Source organism: Hydra vulgaris, chromosome 02 (genome assembly GCF_038396675.1).
Source record: "Hydra vulgaris chromosome 02, alternate assembly HydraT2T_AEP".
Classification (NCBI taxonomy): Eukaryota; Metazoa; Cnidaria; class Hydrozoa; order Anthoathecata; family Hydridae; genus Hydra; species Hydra vulgaris.
The window spans coordinates 34,562,850-34,583,473 of record NC_088921.1 but is presented as its reverse complement, the minus strand read 5'-3'; the positions used below and the strand labels follow the sequence as shown (position 1 = coordinate 34,583,473).

The window sequence follows — 20,624 nt, the reverse complement described above, 5'->3', positions numbered from 1 at the left end:
ATTATTGTGTATATTTAGATGTTTTTTTCTTTTTTTCCTTTGCATTATTTTAAAGTTTGTTCATTCTTTTGTGATTTAGATTTTAAATAATTACAACTCATTATTCTGAAAAAAATTGTATTTTATTCTTTTTTTCAATATGTTTTATTTAAATTTGATTATATTTAATCAATCAACTGCAATCAACTAATCAACTGCAATAGGCATTTTGTGCATTAATACAGTACTTTTAAAATTAGTAAACTAACTAAAAATAATGGATTAGTTTGCTAACTTTTTTAGCCATTTTTTATATTTTCCTTAACTTTGTCCACCCCCAGTCAAAAATATGGATTTGCGACGGGAAGGCCTGTAGTAAGTATCGCCATGATGCGTATATATATGTATATGTGTGTGTGTATATATATATATATATATATATATATATATATATATATATACATATATATATATTTATATATATATATATATATATATATATATATATATATATATATATATATATATATATATATACACATATATATGCCAGGCCTTGTTAAGAAGCGTTATGCAGCTCGCATTTTGCCTGCGAAAAGGCGATTTGCCTACACTTTCAGCAGTTTTGCGTTACGCAAAAACTTTTATCTTTTAGAATATTTAAATTATCTTTTGATATCGTTTACGTGATGTTTATTCAGAAATAAAGTCGTAAGTAAAAGCATTTAACCGCAATTGTAAACTAATAGATTTTTTGTTGAAGAAACAGTTTGTTTAATAATTTTTTTGTTGTTTTAAAAAATTAGTTAAAAAATAAAGTGTTTTAAGTTTTATCTTAAGGAACTAAATATATAAATTCCTTTTTAATGTAAAAATTATTTTTTGTCATAATAGTTTAAAAAATGCACAATATTTTGATGTAAATATTTTATTAATAAGATATTTTGTTTATTGTTAATTCAATAACGTAAAATTTTAATGACGTTCAATTAATTTATGAAAATAAATTATGATCACGAATATGTTATCGGTAACTGATAAATAATTAAAAAAAACTCTTTGTTTAAAAACATTATTAAAAAGAGTTCACAAAATAACAGTTAATAAAATAACCAAAAACTAACTGTAAAATTATAAAAAAATAAACAAATATTATGTTACGTTTTATGAAAAAAATATTTTTTTCAAAAATACAATTTAGTTCATATTTGAAAAACGCAATAAAAATGATGTTTCAAATAGGAACTTAGCTTTTATTTGTAACTTTCGTAAAAGTGAGAAAAAACTGTTTGTATTATTTTTAATGCGTTAATAAAATAACTTTAATTACAATGCGGTACTTGAAAAGATGCTAGTGAATACAACTTCTTACAATACAAAATATATTTACTGAGTTGAGTTACTTTGAAATGCGTTACGCGTTTTCGTTACGCAGCGAAATCTCGTAACAAGGCCTGATATGCTCACTGCATTACTACTACTTGTAAAAAAAATCAAATAAATTTTTACAAAATTTTTTAGTTATAATTTTCTTTTTTGTTTTTATTGAAGGTAGTCATGCTAAAAGGTGGAGTTTATCTTGACATGAGGAGCAGATGCAGTGCTGGACAAAAGGTCTGAGATCTAACAATTTATAATGTTTGTATAGACATACACAGAACATACACAGATACTTTCAGTTAACACTTATTTATCATATAATATTTTTTTAATTCTGTAATTAAACTTTGTGTGTGTGCGTGTGTATATATATATATATATATATATATATGTATATATATATTTATTTATTTATTTACACATGTTATTGTTATATAATTGCATAATATAATATATAAGTATTATTTTCACTTACTTATTATTCTATCTATAATAATTACTATAATATTATTCTATCTATAATAATTACTTTTTTTTTTTTTTTTTTTTTTTTTTTTTTAAACATCTTCGCTTCCAACAAAGCTGCAAGCAGCCACTAATTAAAGTTGGAAGTTACTGAAAGAGAAAAGATGAAGATTGTAGAGCAAGATAATGATTGACGGACGACTTAAAAGATTGCAAATTATATGAATCAGGAAAGCAAGATGAAGGAAGCGAATTCCAAAGAGCTGATGTTCGAGGAAAAAAACTAGACGAATAAGCATTTTTGGAGCACTTAGGAACAGTCACAGAAAAAGGATGACACTTAATTGAATGATGAGTAACACGAGAATGAATTATAGTAGATGGCACAAGAGACGCTAGCTCTTTAGAGCAGTGCCCATTATAGTATTTGTAGAAAAGAGAAAGAGAAGCAACATTACGACAATGTGATAATGGTTGGAGGTTGGCTGCAAGAGTAGGTCCAACTATGTTTACAATGCGTTTTTGCACCTTGTCTAAAGAGAAAGGGCATCATTAGAAGATCCGCCCCAGATATGGCAACAATATTCCATACAAGGCCGGATTTGAGATTTATAGAGATAGAGAATAGAATCCGAAGTAAGAAAGTGACGAGCTCGATGAAGAGATGCAACCTTAGCAGATGCTAATTTTGCAACTGATTTGATATATGTTTTCCAAGAAAGATTGGAAGTAAGAGTTAATCCTAAAAGATGAAGAGTAGGTGACTCATCGAGTACATCACCGTTCATAAATATAGGAAGATCTAAATTATTGCGATAACGATTGGCTGAAAAAAATTGAGTTTTATCTGAATTAAAGTTCACCAGCCACTGTAAGCCCCATGCTGTAGCAGAAGTGAGATCCTTTTCAAGCTCAAATGCCCCCTCCAAGCAATCAGTGGGTGTTGGTTTCTTATCACGACAAGAATAAATGGTAGTATCATCAGCAAACAATGCCACCTTAGATGTGAGAATATCTGGAAGATCGTTAATGTAAATTAAAAAGAGTATAGGGCCAAGGATAGAACCTTGAGGGACCCCTGAAGTTACAGAATAAGAAGAAGAGCGTTGTCCATCGAGGACAACTTTTATGCTACGATTGGAAAGGAAGGATTACTTATTATTTCAATTACTTAATATATATATATATATATATATATATATATATATATATATATATATATATATATATATATATTATATATATATATATATACTTTTATATATTTATATTTATATATTTATTTCTTTACACATGTTATTGTTATATAATTGCATAATATAATATATAAGTATTTTTTTCAATTACTTATTATTCCTTTTTTATTTTTTATCAAATTTTATGAAATAATTATCAATTAAGTTTTCAATGTTTCAATTAAGACTTAATAGTCTTCTTGAGTTTTTCTGTTGAGTTTTTAAAAATTCAAAGTGTTTTTTTTTTTGAAAACTTTTATTTACATTTATTTTATTATTATTAATTACCATTTATTATTATTATTAATTAGATTAAATGATTTAGATCTAGGGACATAAAATATTAGGATAATTAGTTATTAATGTTTTATTTTAATCTATTTTCCTTAAAATTTGTTAGAACAGATATACTAGTCAATTTATCATTACTTAAGCTTTCCACTTTTCTCTAAAATCATATTTTTACAAAATCCATATGCTATTTATAATAATCAACATGATATATATGACAAACACTGTTATTGTTTTAATGTTTACATTTAATGTAATAATTTAAAATGAATTTGATAAAGGTTTTAGCATCACTCATTATACGGTTAGCATTGGCAGAGACTTTTTGCTTGAATTGTGGTATTCTGGCATTAGATGAACCCACAACAAACTTAGATGAAGCTAATATTGAAAGTCTTGCTAACTCACTAAAAGAGTAAAAAAATTATTTGATTTGGTTTATTATTTAATGTTACTTTATATATATATATATATATATATATATATATATATATATATATATATATATATATATATATATATATATATATATATATTTCTGAGGGTTCTCTTTATATAGTGTTTTTTGTTTATAATATATTTATTGTTTATTTTGCAACATTTTTTATAGTATTATAGAATTGCGACAATCACAAAAAAATTTTCAACTGCTTGTAATAACTCATGATGAGAGGTTTGTCCAAGAACTTGGAAGATCAGATTACGTTGATCATTATTTTAGAGTCTACAAAGAAAAGTATTTATTTTTTTCTTCACAGTTTCATTTTTTTTTTCTTTTTTGTTTATTTATATATATTATGCTAACATTATTATTTTAGCGGCTACTCAAAAATTCACAGATTGCTTATGGAGACAAGAGAATAATTGTCTTAAATTCTACTCAAGAATATACAGGTTGCTTATAGAGACAAGAGAATAGTTATCTTATAATCTTCTGAAAGATTCACAGATTTCATATATATACAAGTGACAAATAAATTTAGCATTTAAAATACCTCAAAATTCACAGATTGAGTAAACGGTTACGTTAATGTAAATGTTTTTAAAAAGTACATATAGAATATTTTTTGCAATTGAAGTCTCGTAATTGTATATTAAAATGTATAGGCTAATAAAGTATTTTTTTTTTAAATCTTGTTATTGAATATGTAGCCTTGTTTTTGAATATTGAAACTCTATGATCAAATTAACCTTATTGTTAAAAGATATATATTGAGTGCTTCGTCTAGTTTATCCATAAGTAGTAATTATTATTAAAATTCTAAAGTTAAAACAATTATATAAATTAAGTTTGACATCCTGGTTTAGAAATCAAGATTAATACATGATGAAGAGGGTTCATATGGCTATACAATGATGACTGGCCCAACTAATTATGTTTGATGATGTTATTAATAATAGATACTAGCTATTTTTGTAATTATATTTGTAAACTGCTGAGTTTGCCGTTGTGATGCTCCTTTTAGCACCATCCTAAACTGTTTCTATGCACCTTGATCTTGTTTTTCAAGCTTTTTTTTTTAGAGTTATTTTGTTGTCTTAATAAAAATTTTGATAAAATGACTGGAGTTATCCCTTACCATTAGCAAGGTGAGCTCAGTAAAAAAAATTTATGTACTGATGACTTATGACAATGATCATTGATTATTAAATTCAATGATTTATTATAGATATGTTATATCATTGAATCGCAACTTACCCTAAGCAAGGTGAGTTCACTAAAAAAAAAATGACATTATTTGTACTGATGACTTATGACAATGACAATGATTATTAAATTCAATGATTTATTAAAAATAAGCTATTTTATTGATTTGCTGCATTTTTAAACTATTTTGATGTGTCATAGTTATGTTGTTTTATTTAATGGTGTGTCATAATTGTTCTATTTTTGTTCAATGGTGTGTCATAATTATTCTATTTTATTCAATGATGTATTGTAACTATGCTGTTTTATTTAACAATAAACTAATTTATTTCCAATGCAATATGTTTGTTGTATTTGTTTTATGTAAATTTTTATTTATATGTTGTATATTTTTTATTTGGAAATCTGGAAAATTTTATTTTTATTTTTATTCTGAATAATTATTTATACTCTATGATGTTATATATAATTATATACCATTATTTAGAAAATTTCGATTACATAGCTTTTAAAATATAAAAAATGATTTCAAGTCAACTTGTTCTAAGTGATTCAGAGGATGAAGAAAATGCAGAAATTTTGTATGGTCACTTTACTGCTGATATTGTTGGCATTAGGTATTATAATGGAAGAGTAAACAACAAAGAAATGGTCTCTCTCTATCGAGAACCCCTTAATCAATATGATAAAAATGCAATACGAGTTGACAATGTTTCTGGACAACAAGTTGGACATATTAAGAAAGAACAAGCAGCTGTGCTTGCAATTGTGATGGATAAAAAATATGCTAAAGTTGAAGGGTTATTGTTTTAAAATTATAATTTCAATATTTTAATTTGTAATTATAATAATTCATTATAATTATGACAACGATGTTATAATTGTGCTAACTTAATCTTTATGATTTAATACAATTAAATAATATTGATATATATATTTTTTTACTTAGCTGATTAGAAATATTTACAAAAAGTCACATAAAAATAAATTTTTTTTTCTTCTTTTCTAAAAAGGCTTTATGCTATAAAAATAAGCAATTCTTGATTCATATACCCTATTTTATATATATATATATATATATATATATATATATATATATATATATATATATATATATATATATATATATATATATATATAGCTTAGTAAAATTAACAAAAAATGTCATGTCATCCATAAATGCTGGAAATGTTTACCATGCACTCATCATTAATAATGGATAAAATTGGTTAAATTCGGACTGGAGCTTTGTCTGAATTCCAAAATGATATTTGTAATTTGACAGCTTGTAGATAAGTCATCTATATAACTAATATCATATTTTTGAGTTCAAGGAATTCATTTTTTATTTTTGAGCTAAACAAGATGGCTACAAAATCTAAGATGGCGATCAAACAAATTTTAAAATTAAAATTGACTGCTTTTTAATGCTATAATATCTTTGCAACTTTGAGAAAATAAGAGAATATAAGTCAACCCATGTTATGTTCAATACCGCAAGTACTATACAAATGCTAAGAGCATTCAACGCATAACCATTTCTAATTTGGAGGCAACTGCTTCATTAGAGAATGTTGCAAGACTGTGCTCATCGTTAAGTAGGTTTCATTTCAAATTAAATTGTCTATTCTGGGGAAATTCTGCTAACTTAAAAGGCGAAAGTAAGAAGACGTATGAAAAGAGGCAAACAATTTCCATTGTATCTGTTGTAACATTATCTAGTGTTGACAATAAGATAGAATCAGATGCATTTATCTAGTTTGATAATGTTGATTTTAACAAATGTACATTATATGGTCACAATACTTTTCATACTATAGGTGGAATCCAATATATTACTCTTGCGCATGCAATCACTTTGTGTATACATGTTAATAGGCCGAAGATTCTGCCTACTTCAAAAGAGATTGCATCTGTTAGAAAGATAAAATTGCTACTTACAACAAGCCAAAGAGTACATGTCTTTAAAATCTAATTGTAGAGGGTGATAATTGTGGTTTCACAAACTATGTTGTTCTTTGATGGATAATTGTAACTTAACTTTTTGTGGATGTGTGGTGCGTGGCTCAGAGTCACTTGTAGACCTGGTTAGAACGACTATATGGCACTATCCATGGCTGAAAGTCATCTGTATTAATTATCTTATGTCTCACTAATGCCATTAATTAACAATTAAGATTTAAGTACAATATACTTCATTCCTGATGGCTAAAAAATAATGCAAGAAAGCAAATCAACTTACATTTTTTGTTACTTTCAATCAACCTCTATTTGCCAAAGCATGCAAATTAGGAGCGAATTCTGGTATCGATGGTGATCTATCTTCCGTTGTTGTTCGATTTTCCATTTATTAATGGTCTTTATGAGAGCTGTTGGCCAAATTATGTCTAGAAGCGGATTGGATGAGATTTGGGGAACTATTTATGCGGAGTAGTCATGTCTATAAACAGGCATTTCGAGCACACTTTTTGACTCAATTAGCGATGGCAGTTGTTGTATTGCAGGAGTTAATTAAAGTAATTGAAGAAACTACTTTAGTTAAGACCAGCAATTTACATTTCTAGATTCTGAACAGAATATCATTTGTATTTGTGTTGTCACTTTTAAATCGTCACAGCAACACATTGAATTGCAAAATTGATGCAATCCCAATATGTTTAATGAATGGATAAAAGACCATAAACCATTTTGGGAAACCTGACATATACTGATCTCTCTTTCCAATGGTATAGTGGAAGAGGATATAATTCACTGTAATAGAGCAGTTGTTGCACCTCAATGTGGCTTTATGCAAAGTCATTGATATATTTAACATACCAGAAGCCAAACATGATGAAATTGCTCATGCCAGACAACAATTTTTCCTAGAATTATATGAATCAAAAACCAAGTCAACTTTGCTTGATAAATTTCGTTATTATGAGTATCTTTACAGAGAAGCATTAAAACCAGTTCACAAGACCTTTTATTTAGCTGTATTAGCTCCAACAATTTCAGGAGCAAAGAATGGGGTTGAAAAATGATAGGATCAAATCTCTTACTTACATCAAACCTTCAACTTCTAGCTCAATAAATTTGTTACATTCTTGTAAGCTGTAACTGCAAAACTGGGTGCATTAGGAATTGCGAATGAAAGAAATGTAGTCTTATGAATAACACAAAAATTTCTGATACAATACATTCCTATAGTGCTTAATTTACATCTTATTGATTTATATCGCAGATTGCAGGTCATAGGTGTCATAGTGAGATAGGAAAAGACTTCGTTGCATACATCAATTAGAGGTAGATTTAGGTAGGCTCTATCTACACACAAATAGATGAAAATGAGTTTTTTTTTTAATAGTGTCTGGATTAGTTTTAAAAATATGTATTCAGTATATAAAGTGTTTGTGTGTGTGTATACAGTTAAAGCAGAAAAGATCTTAGCTTTATAATTATTGTAGATAGTTACTTAATAATGCAAAATATGGGTGCTGGCAATACACTACAACAACAAATGCATTGGGTAAGTGATTGCTAATTATCAACCAATAGAAAAATACCTTATATACTCTATATACAATAAAATCCTGTGTATTTCAATCCTTGTTCTCCTAGAGTATGGCAACAACATTGTTTGTTAAATGTGCACAAATACATCTTTAAATGGAAGATGATAAGTTATAATGAATGGTTATTGCATATTTTGAGATGTCTATAACAACTGTTTATGATATCTTTTAACGCATCAAGTCAACAGATAGCTTCAATCCATGAAAATCCTGTGAAAGACCAAGAATCACCACTCCTAAAATTGATAGCATGATATGGCGTTTATCTTTGAAGGATATACAGATTTCAGGCCCACAAATTTTTACTCAGCTTTTTAGTGTGAATGTTAGCATCTGCACAGTTCGAAGATGCTTTGCAAAAGACTTTAATTAGTGTTTTATTGATTTATATTGACACCTAATTATTTAAGTAAATATTTTAAATTATTTTGGTAGACATTTTTAAGCATTCTGTTTCCACACAAAATGCTTTTGCTGAACTTGTTCAATCAATAGGCGAATAAAGATCACTGCTAAAATTTCTCAACCATTAAGAAACACCTGTAAAAAAGAAAATAAAGTTATAAAGATTTAAAAAAATAAAAAATATATACCTAAAAAATATATTTCATAAACTAAAAAAAGCGCTTGACAAATTTGCTAATTTTAACTAAAGATTGAAACTTATCCCAAATATTCATAAATAAATTTTCACAACTATTGTTTTCTTTAAATATCCTGGAGCCTTGTTTATAACTATTGCATAAAATTATTAGCCAATTGAAATCTAGTTGATCAAAATTGTTTAAGAAACAACTCCAGGACGCAACAATATAATGAATGTGCAAACGTTTGTTTAAAAAAAGACAGAAAAATGAGAGTCACGTTTCCTTACTTTTACTTAGCAAATGTTGGTGTTCACTTAAAATTTTTAAAAAAAGAACGCATAACTTCAGTAATTTTTTTTCCAACTAATTATGTGATTGATAGTTTTTTTATTTATTATAAAAAGAACATATTTATTATAAAAAAATAATAAGTTACTAAAATTTAAAACATATTTTCAATGACTTTAAAAAAAACCATGCTAATACTTTCTTCAATAGTGTTACTTTTAAGTTTAATAATTAAGTACGCAACTGAAAAAAGTAATTATGTTTTAGCATGGTTTTTACATGCGTTTACAAAATGCGTTTACAAAAGCAATTTTAGTTAAAATGAATGCATTTGCAATTACTTTTAATAAAACCATGCTAAAACATTGCTTTCTTCAAAATCGTGATTTTTTAAAATTTCTTATTATCTTTGAATTAAAGTAATGTTTGCTTTTTTAAAGTTAAAAAAAATTTTTTTAAGATTTGCAGAAATATATATAATTTAAGAGAAAATATAGAACTATTATGTTAATTATAGTTTTTATTTTTTACTGTGCGCCAACAACACCAATAATGTGATATTTTATTATTAGATACATAATATTAATATAATAATATCATACTAAGTATTTAATAATAACTTGATTTGATAAACTATTATTATTCATAAATACCAATTATTATATTATTATTTTTAAATGTTTTAAAAAAGAAATGTCAAAATAACTTTTATTTTATTTTTAGTTCCCTTTTATTTAAATTTCTTCAAGTTTTTTTATAAGTAAATAAATTTAACAAACTAAATGGAGAAAAATTCACTATTTTGTATTAATGGATATCGATTTACAGTCATATTGTATATTAGTTCTCATTAATTTGTGCGCACTTAGCAAATGCGTGAAAAATTGTTTTGAATTAATAAAAAAATCATAAAATTCAACAAACATCTTTGATATATCTAATTATTACATATCTTATTAATTAGAATAAAAGTTATTTGAAAATAAAACTCCCTTATAATTTAATAAAAAACTATTTAAATTTAAAAAAATAAAAATTGAAAGAATTGAAAATAAAACTGGCTTATTCATAGCTGACGGCAGGGGTTTCAAAGTGGAGGTGCGCAACCATCTATTTCTTAAAAAAAATTCTTCTAGAACTTCTTTTTTAAAAAAACACACCCATGAAAAAGGCCTTAAGAAAAAAAGTGAGGGGGCACACACCCCTGCGTTGTCAGCCCTGTTAATTGACATACCTCTTAAATTAGACATTCGTCAATAAATAAAGAAACGAGCTTCAATGTTTATTTAAAAAAAAAGGATTTATCGCGCCCTGAACTCCATTTTCATAGTTTCTAAAAAATTTTATTTGTTTATAATATATATGATGCTTTTCAATATGTTATGTTTCCATTATTGAATAATTTATATTCTAAACAGGGACTATTCTAGACTGTTTTCGACAGCATCAACCGTATTTGGGTGCCGCCCAAATTAAAATTTGAAGTTCTTTTTTTTTTTCTTTTTTTTTTTAAATTACAAATATTGTTTTTTTCGCGAAAAAATGCCTATATTCGGCAATATTTCTGCTAAATTTTTATGGGACCGGGTACCGCCGCCCTTTTTTTTTCTAGAATAGCCCCTGCCTAATTAATAACAGCTGAGAGCTCTATCTATATATCTTCTTACTAAAGAAGATATATAGTCTCAGCTTGTATTAATAAGAAATTATTCAGTAATGGCGTATTGTTAAAATGCACGATAATATTTATCTAATATTACCTACCAAAAGACTTTAATATTAGCTAACTAAAGATTTTAGGAAACCAATATTAAAATCATAGCAACAAATATTTGTTTACAAATTTATTTTAAAAAATATATATATTATACTTCAAAATTATAAAGTTTCCTATTACTATTTTAATTTTAATGTACCTTATTAACTCAACATATTGTTGTTGTTGTTTTCTAAGTTTTTCAAACAGTAAATTCTTTTTACCATCCAGAATTTAAAATGCTGGAGGATAGCATCTTTTGAAATTAAAGGTTCTTACTTAGCGATACAATTCTATTAGATACTAATGCTCAGGGCCAGTTTAAGTAGGCGGTGTGATGCTTCTTTTTTTTCGTTTGAAAGCTCAATAAGTTCTGTGTATGCATAGTAAATTATTATGCAGACACTGTATGCATATTAAATAGGGCTAGTAAAAAATTGACTCAATAATTATCATTAATCAATTGTAGGTGGGGCCAGGCCATATAGTCCCATTAGACAAGCCACCACTGTTACATCAACCAAAAGTTTGGGTTTAGGCAGCATTTTTTTGCTCTATTTTTTGTTTTTTTCTTCTTTTTGCAAAAATGGATGGATTTAAGTCGTCAAAAAAAGTCTTCAAAGGCATATCTATATGCTTTATTGTAAATTTATGTGTGTGTGTATATACACTCATAACTGTATAAATATATAAATATATATATATATATATATATATATATATATATATATATATATATATATATATATATACATACATATACATATATATGCACGCGCACACACACACACACACACACACACACACACACACACACACACGCATGAATGCGCTTACTAATGTGTATTTAATTCACTATATGGTAACATTTTTGAGTTTATCTAATAATACACAGTTTTTTTCAGAAAAAATGCATAAATATTGAAAAAAAAAAGGTTCCTGCCCCAACCCAAACCATTAGTCAATCTAGCAGCACTCCATTGCATGTTCTCCCTATTTAGTGTATGTATGTACTGAATATTTGGCCTTTGTATGTACTGAAACCCTCACAGCTACCTATTTCATTATATGTATATGTATACATATGTAAATATATATATGTATATTCACTTTATATGCTAAGTTGTATATGTAGTAGTAGTAGATAAAGAGATGTATATATACACACATACCGGTATATGGCTAAATATCATATTTTATTCTTTTAAAGTGTTGTTCCATTTGGAAGGAATAATAAATTTTCAATGCAATGTGATATATCTTTATATGGCGTTCCTGGGGAAAACATGGATAAATGTTTTGCTTTAATGGAAGCTAATGGCTATAGACTTAATGGAGGAGTCAATGAAAGGTTATTTTTTAATTTAGATTATACTCTTCTTTTTTTTTAAATATTTTTATTTACACAAGAGATTAAGTACAGCAAGAGATTTTATTCACAAAATAGATAAAATCAGGAATAAAACAGATTAAAACAGAAATTAGGGAAAGTTAAGAAGAAGTTTTGATTTCGCATTTAACACTTAATGTTACTTAATTTATTTTTAAATAAATAAATAATGATAATAATAATAATAATAATAAGATAAATATAAATATATATAAATAAATGTTTTTATTTTTAATTGTGTTTTTTTATATATATTATTTACTAGTTTCATTAGACAACCATCTTGGGGTAGTTCATGGGCTATGTCACAAATTAATCAGCAGAAAAAAAAGTCTGCTTATGTTGCAAATAAATTCAGTGCAGGCAAATTAATAAAACTTTCAAAAGAAAAGGTAAAATTTAAATACTTAAACTTAGTTTAGTTCATCTTTTTTCTTCTTTTTTTTTTTGTGTTATTTTGATTTCTTATATTTGTTGAGATTAAATTCCTTTTCAGTGCCATACCCAGCAATAGTTTGGGATATACTGATCAATAAATTTCTACTTTCCCCATTACCCACACCTTCCCCTCCCCCAAAAAAATAAAAAATAAGGTCACTTTTTTTTTTAATAATTATCTCTTTAAAAAGCCTCTACTGTGAATAGGTTTTTAAAAGTAGTTTTTTTTTTAGCCAGTTGTCACAGGACATGTTTTTAAATGTTTAAATACATATTTTAGATGTTTTAAACACGTTTTGTGCTGGTTGGCCTAGTTAAGAAAATAGGTCAAAAGTCTCCATCATTTAAAAGTGTAAAAATAACCATAAAACTTTTTTTTTTTTGAAAGAATTTCTTTTATACAAAAACACTTTAAAATTTTTTTTAAGTGTTTTTGTTTAATAGATTTTTTTTTCCTTATGCAATTAAAACTTTTTGTTTTTAATATAAAATCATATTAAGTATGACATAAGTTCTATTTATGAACATAAATTATCTTTAAATATATCTTATTGGTAACTGTATAAGGTATATCTATTAATTGTTTATTGAAAACTTCATTAAATACTAAATACATATAATTAAAAAAAAAAAATTGTGATAAAACAAACAAAAGATTATTATGTTATATATAAATCAATTTTGAGAAATAAATAATAAAGAAACATGATCTTTTTTAAATAATGAATTTAGGTTTCTTTAGTAACTTTAATAGTTGTTTAAAAAATTTTAATGCAGTTTAAAATAAAATTTAATTAAAATGCAGAATTTTAAAATATGCTAACAACACAATTTAACTTTTAATGATATAAAAATCATTACTTAAATTCACATAAATATAATTTCATACTATATAATACATAGATAAAATTAATAATATAAATTGTCATGTATGATTCACAAAAATAACAATTTTTTTATGTGTTAATTTGTTTTTTTTAATAATGTTGGACTTTATTAATATTGGAGTTTATAAATTATGGAATTTTTAGTTCTGTCGCATTAATTTGGAAGCCCACACGGGTCAAAAAGTATAGGGTTTTATCTGGGTGCAGGTCTGCTTTTTGAATGTTTTAAATACAATATTTTTATTTATAGATTTATAATAGGATTATCCAATATAAAATCCAGTTCCAGTTTCATTTAGGAATGTCCCTTATGATTTTTATAGGATCTCTTGTAGGACCTTTTTTTTTCAATATCTCCACTTCCAACAAGGCTGCAAACAACCACTATTAGAGTTGGAAGTTGCTGGAAGAAAAAAGATGAAATTTATAGAGCAAGATAATGATTAATAGGTTGCTTAAAGTATTTCAAATAATATGAATCAGGAAAACAAGATGGTGGAAGCAAATCCCAAACAACTGATGTTCGAGGTAAAAAACTAGATGAATAAGAATTTTTAGAGCACTTAAAAACAGTTTCAACAAAAGGATGAGACTTAATATAAAGCCAAACAGAAAGAAATTGATGAATTTCGATTGAAATAAAGTTAAACAAAGAACTTGGCAGTGTTTTACATTTGAAATAGTTCTTAGTTGATATTTTATTATTTTCATACTAAAAAACCCAATAGTTGTTAATAAATGTTGCTTTTTTATATTTTTTTAAAAAGCTAGTCTCAATGGTGTTTATTTTTAAATAATAAAATCCTGAAAAGGTTCTGAAATTTTATAGACAAACATTCTGGAAAAATAGGAAAATGGCCCTAGAAGTAACTTGAATTTTAATGTTAGATTACTCAAGTAATTTGCCATTATGTTGATGAATTCTGAAAATGTTAATTAAAGTAATTTGCCATATTGTTGAATGAATTCTGGAGTATTGCATAATACAGTCTGTGCTAAGGTGGCTGACAAGAAGAGGTATGATTGCTTGAACTGTTAAATTGTTTCCTGGAATCTAATATTCATCCAGTAAATTTTTAACCAACAAAAAACACTTCTGTAGTGTAGTTGTAGAGTCTTAAGTTTCATAGCTTAAAGTGTGCAGAATTTTTCAACTTTAAAGTATGTTTACATGCATAACTTTCAGAGCAAGTTGTTTACATGCTTTAACTTTAATCACATTGAGCTTCTTGGTTTTGCTTATGATTGACCGATTCATTGGCAGCAAATTTGTTATGATTTGTCTTCAGATTTTCAAATGTCTTTTGGTAACTTTTTTGGTGGAAATAGTCATACCAATAGCAGGGGTGTTTAATAGAATGTGATCTCCACTTAAAAGGTGTGAAAGTAAGATTGCATGGAATTATGAGTTTTTGTGTGCTTATTTCTAGTATAAAACCTTGATATTTTTGTAGGATTCCAGAGCTTTCGATTGCAAAATTTTTCTGCGGGTGCAATTATTAGTTGCTTGACTATGTTGTCTTCAATTATCGAAACTTTAGGTAATTTTGGGACATGGTTCATGAGTTATTCAGAACATGATTGGTTAGTTCTAAGTTCTTGCAAAACATATTATTTTTTAATTAACTTTTGCTAACTTGTTCTTTAAAAATGCTTTCTTTTGACAGCATGTAGAATTCAGTGAGTTTCTTTTGTTATTAATTTTGTAATATATATGTTTCAACTAGTCTGAACTTCTTTACAGTTATAAAATTTTTAAAAGGTTTTTTAAAGGTTCTTTTGTTTTATTACTTATTTATAAATAAATTATATAAGAGCTATAAATAACTATTGCTTTATTATTTATAAATAAATTATATAAGTGCTATAAATAACTATAAGCAAATAAGTTTATAAATACATACAGCAAATTATAGATAACTAAAAAACTGTTAGTGAATGGTAATTTTAGATATTCATTTTTGCTTTATATATATACTATTTATGAGTATTGTTGTAAAATAAATATACAACTCAGGTTATACTTACTTTTATGGATGTTCTTCATCAAAATCTAAAAAAGTTAATAACTTTTTAAATCAAAATTAAAAAATGTTAACATTTTGCATAGTAAAAAATTTTTTACATACTGCTTTGACCTTTTGTTGAATACTTTCTTTCATTAAAATATAGTTGATATAAGGACTGGTCAACCTTTTTGTTAAGTTATTTCTTTAATTGAAAAAAGATTCAAAATATCCATGGTAACCAAAATATCTTTTATCTTATAATTTTTAAGTATATCATGTCATAAAAATGCCTGAAATGAAGTTTGGTAATTCAAGTAATCAAATAAAGGCTGCAAAGTTGTCATTGTTAGTTGTCACTTTACCACCATTAGTTATAACTACACAATTGCCAGGGTGCTTTGTTAGTTTAAATTTTTGGCTCATTAAGGCTGCTTCTTTGACTTTATTAGGCTGTTTATCACACAAGTGTATGGTTTTGTTTTCGCATACTAGAAATAGTTGTGGTACACTTAATGTTGTCAATATGGGTGAACTTGATACGTATAGGGTGAAGTAAAAAAATTTGTTCTGATTTTTATATTAGTTATGAGAAAATTAAAATAATGAGACCAAGATGTGCAAAATTGGACAAGAATTGCCCCCAGCAGCAATTTTTGACTAATAGTACTTATAATTGATAGCGCAATTTTTACATTTTTTAAAATATATTTTCAGAAGAAATTTTAGAGTAAAATCTTATTAGATATATTATATTTTTATATTATTAGGTATATTTGTATTATTCATCGTGTTATGACCAAAATAGTCTTCTTTTTATTAGAAAAGCTTTGAAATTTTTTTAAACACATTTAAAATAAATATTTTACCCCTAAGGCCATAGGAGCCACAACAGTTACAGGGTGTAACTGTACATTATAGCTACTAATTATTTTTCTATTATTTATTTTATTTTTACAAATAAAATATATAAAAAAGAAGCTACTTTAATTTGCAAAAGGGCCCCTGAGTTCACTAGCCCCCCCCCCCCCCCCCAATCTTGAATGTCAAAAATTTATTTGAAATAATTGAATGTCAAAAATTAATTTAAAAAAATTATGATTCATTTTTTTAAATTGCGGTAGTGGTGTAGTGGTAGAGTGCTTGCCTCATAAGCGAGAAGTTCCAAGTTCGATCCCAACAAAATACCTGATAGTACAGCGCTCAACTTGTTTCTCCGCGCAGCGACCTTGTTTGTTGAGGTTCGTGTTTCGGAGATATAGAGTTGAGAGAGGGTTGCAACCACAAAAAGTAGCTTCCTCGACTTTAGTGGTGTTCTCAGCCTTGGGGAGGTGAATAATTTAAAAAAAAAAAAAAATTCATAGACTGCCTGCCCAAACCAAATCCTCAGTTGATGTGTCAGCACTCCTTGCATGTTCTACCTATTTGTCAGTCAATGTAGCAACACTCCTTGCATGTTAATTATAATTAAAATACGTTGATCCATTAGTCGTTTTTTCAAGCAGTTTTTTTTAGATACTATTCTGCTTTCCCTGTTTTCGATAATGATCTACATTTGTGAATTTCGAAATAAATATTTTTAAACATTAAATAGAAAATGTTAACTTCGATCTTAATCATTGAATTTTTGTCAGTTCATTTTTGGACCCTAATTGTTTTTTTAAACAGTTAATTTTCATTACTATTCTTCTTTCCCGCTATGACATTAGCTGTACTGGAGGGTAATGGCATTAATTTACATGATGACAAAACACAACTTATTGACTAGACCAAAATAAGAAGTGAAGAAAGCATGAAAGCCATAAATAACCTATAAATTCTTATAAACTTTAGTTTATTTACAAATTTTTCTTTTAATTAAAATAATTTGTTAATAAACTAAAAATAATGCATTCGAATGCTTAAAAAAAATATTAAGGCTAGAAATATGCTAAAAATTTTATGATTTAAAATGTTACATCTATAAACAATAAATGCTTCTATTATATTCATATTGCTATATTTCCCCTTCATTGTAGCAAATATTTTGCCAAATTATCAAATTTTGTGTATTATTGATATAAGACAATTGTTCTGCCACTAATGCAATTATGTGAAAGTTCGTTTTTTAGGAATTTAACTTAAATCTTATTATGTTTCTATATTTTTTACTTTTATATTTTTGTAATAAATATAATAACTTTCTATATTTTTTCTCTAGTTAGTTTTAGAATTTATGGCAAAATTTAGAATTTTTCAAAAGCAAAATTCGCTTTTAAAAGGTTCAATTTATAAACATTTAAAACAATTTTTTTCTAAGCATTTAAAAAATTTTTTAACATTTTAGATTATTTTAATGTTAAAGTTGTGACAATTAGTTGTTATTGTTATTTGCAGTTTATCAATTATTTTTTATTTTTATTTTTGACATACATCATTAAAGTATTTTTTGAAACTTTAAATATTCAAATAATCATCTTTAACCAATCAATGGATCCGATTGAGAATTAGATTATTTATAATGTTCTCAAAATAATGGGGTTTGCAAATGACATTAAAAAATTTCCCACTTTTTATTAAATTTTTATTTAATATTAAATAATATATTATACCATATTAAATAATGTATTATACCATATTAAATAATTGTTTATCTTAATGTTTCAATGAAAGTGTTATTTATGATAAATTATAATGTCTTATGTCAAATAAGATTCAAAACCATTTTATAATTTAAGAGTTTAAAACCATTTCCTAATTTAAGCCTTAAGATTGATTTACTGTGTAATTTTTTTTGTGTGTATATATATCATGAATATATATACACTTTTTTTGTGTGTATATATATCATGAATAGAAAATGAGTTTTTTTTTATCGAAATGTTTTCTGTAAGAAATATATTCATATTTTTTTTAAATTTTATAGTGAATTATGTTATTTATGTAAAAATGTAAAAAATTATATAAAAAGTGTACAAATAAAATCCTTTAATTTGGTCAATTAAGGTCAATAAAGAACTTGAAAGTTTGTTTGAAAATCTTACTGATGTTGCTAAGCTGCAGAGTAAAGAACCTTCCCAGGTAAGTTGCTGGTTTTGGGCATACTTTTTATACATACACTATTGTTTTTATGATAATATTTTTTATAGCTTTGTTCTGTTTTGAACTTCAATAAGCAAAGATAAAAGTGTAAATTACATAAGTTGAATTTGCATATACTATTGTTTATTTTAGGAGAAATAAGAACTTTGTTAACAAAAACAAATTTAAAATGTTACTTATTTTGGGACCAGATGTGTTAATATCACTGTTTAAATGATATTTTTGAATTTAATTTGTAATTCAATTGCACAAAAAGAGAAATGATCCAAAATCTTTTTATTTCTTGTTTGTTTCAGAGGTAGCCAGATGCCATTCAAAACTCAGGTGGTGTTGTTTATATATATATATATATATATATATATATATATATATATATATATATATATATATATATATATATATATATATATATATATATATATATATATATATATATATATATATATATATATATATCTGTGTGTGTATATATAAACTTGTTTTTAACAAAAAAAAGTTATTTTTTAGATTGTTAAAACAAGCCTTTATCCTCATCAAAAACAAGCATTAGGGTGGATGTCTTCCTGTGAAAATAGTACAGATTTACCTCCATTTTGGAAATGTGTTGATAAATGGTATTGCAATTCTTGTACAAATTTTATGACAGAAACAAGGCCAAGTTCTCTTAATGGTGGACTTTTAGCTGATGATATGGGTGTTGGAAAAACACTATCGATGATTGCACTTATTGCTACAAACTATAGACATAAAAAGCCACTTGTTGACGTAAGATTGATTTTTATCTACATTTGATCTCAAATTTTACTAGTATAGTTAAAAGAAAAGTTATAATATTAAAATCTTGAATTGTTGTTTTTTTATTAGTTTTTTTTTTTAGTTTTTTTATTTAGTTATTATGCTCTGTGAAATTTATAGATTTTTTAATTTTATTTTTTATTTATATCTATTTTTATATGTCTTAGTCATAATGTTTAACTGATCCTAAAAGAAAATTTTTTAATAGTCCAATAACCCTTTAGCTATTTCAACGACTACTTACCTAGGAGTTTAAGTTTGATATGGTTAAAAAAGAGCCCATTGATCTTGAATGGTAATGACCTAGTGATGACCTCAATATAAAAAAATTTGGTAAAAATAAAGTTTGAAACAGATAAACACTTGGAAAAGCATTCAAATGTAAAAATCTGTTTCAAAGGTAAGTTTCTAAAAGAAAATGTTTCATCACTTCTTGCACAGGTTAACAAGATGTTCGTCTTATGGTATGCTGTTAGTCTTACAAGAGTCACTGGCCAGAAAAAAATAGTTGGTCAGTGGCTAGTATTTACAGCAACATGATGGTTGAACAATATAAATCTTTGTTTTTAAGATAATAATTTTAATAATTATTAAAATTATTATCTTAAAAACAAAGATAATAATTTTAATAATTATTAACTTTGTTTTTAAGATAATTTTAAGAAAAATAATTTTAATAATTTTAAGAAAAACTTTCAAGAGCTTTATAAGAAATGTGAAAAATTATAAAGAAAAGCTTTCTTGAAGTATTTGACAAAGCATGCTGAAGAAAGAATCACAATGACTTTTTGTCAGAGATAAAAATTTATTGTGATTAAATGCAGAAGGGGGTAAAGTTTTTGAA

The 20,624-nt window shown here is 25.8% G+C and overlaps 2 protein-coding genes across 2 annotated transcripts in view; both read left to right on the top strand.

The window, feature by feature from the left end:
* Positions 1-4,482, top strand: part of LOC100205929 (DNA repair protein RAD50) — a 46,765-nt gene extending 42,283 nt beyond the window's left edge. The window contains exons 30-33 of the mRNA XM_065790690.1: positions 1,531-1,593; positions 3,632-3,765; positions 3,961-4,086; positions 4,169-4,482. Of these exons, the coding sequence (XP_065646762.1) occupies positions 1,531-1,593; positions 3,632-3,765; positions 3,961-4,086; positions 4,169-4,214 (369 nt within the window). The 3' untranslated portion in view covers positions 4,215-4,482. The remainder of the gene's footprint in view (positions 1-1,530; positions 1,594-3,631; positions 3,766-3,960; positions 4,087-4,168) is intronic.
* Positions 4,483-5,483: 1,001 nt separating this feature from the next.
* Positions 5,484-20,624, top strand: part of LOC100209468 (helicase-like transcription factor) — a 46,832-nt gene continuing 31,691 nt past the window's right edge. The window contains exons 1-5 of the mRNA XM_065790689.1: positions 5,484-5,798; positions 12,394-12,534; positions 12,839-12,965; positions 18,890-18,964; positions 19,493-19,750. Coding sequence (XP_065646761.1) covers positions 5,521-5,798; positions 12,394-12,534; positions 12,839-12,965; positions 18,890-18,964; positions 19,493-19,750 — 879 coding nt within the window. The 5' untranslated portion in view covers positions 5,484-5,520. The remainder of the gene's footprint in view (positions 5,799-12,393; positions 12,535-12,838; positions 12,966-18,889; positions 18,965-19,492; positions 19,751-20,624) is intronic.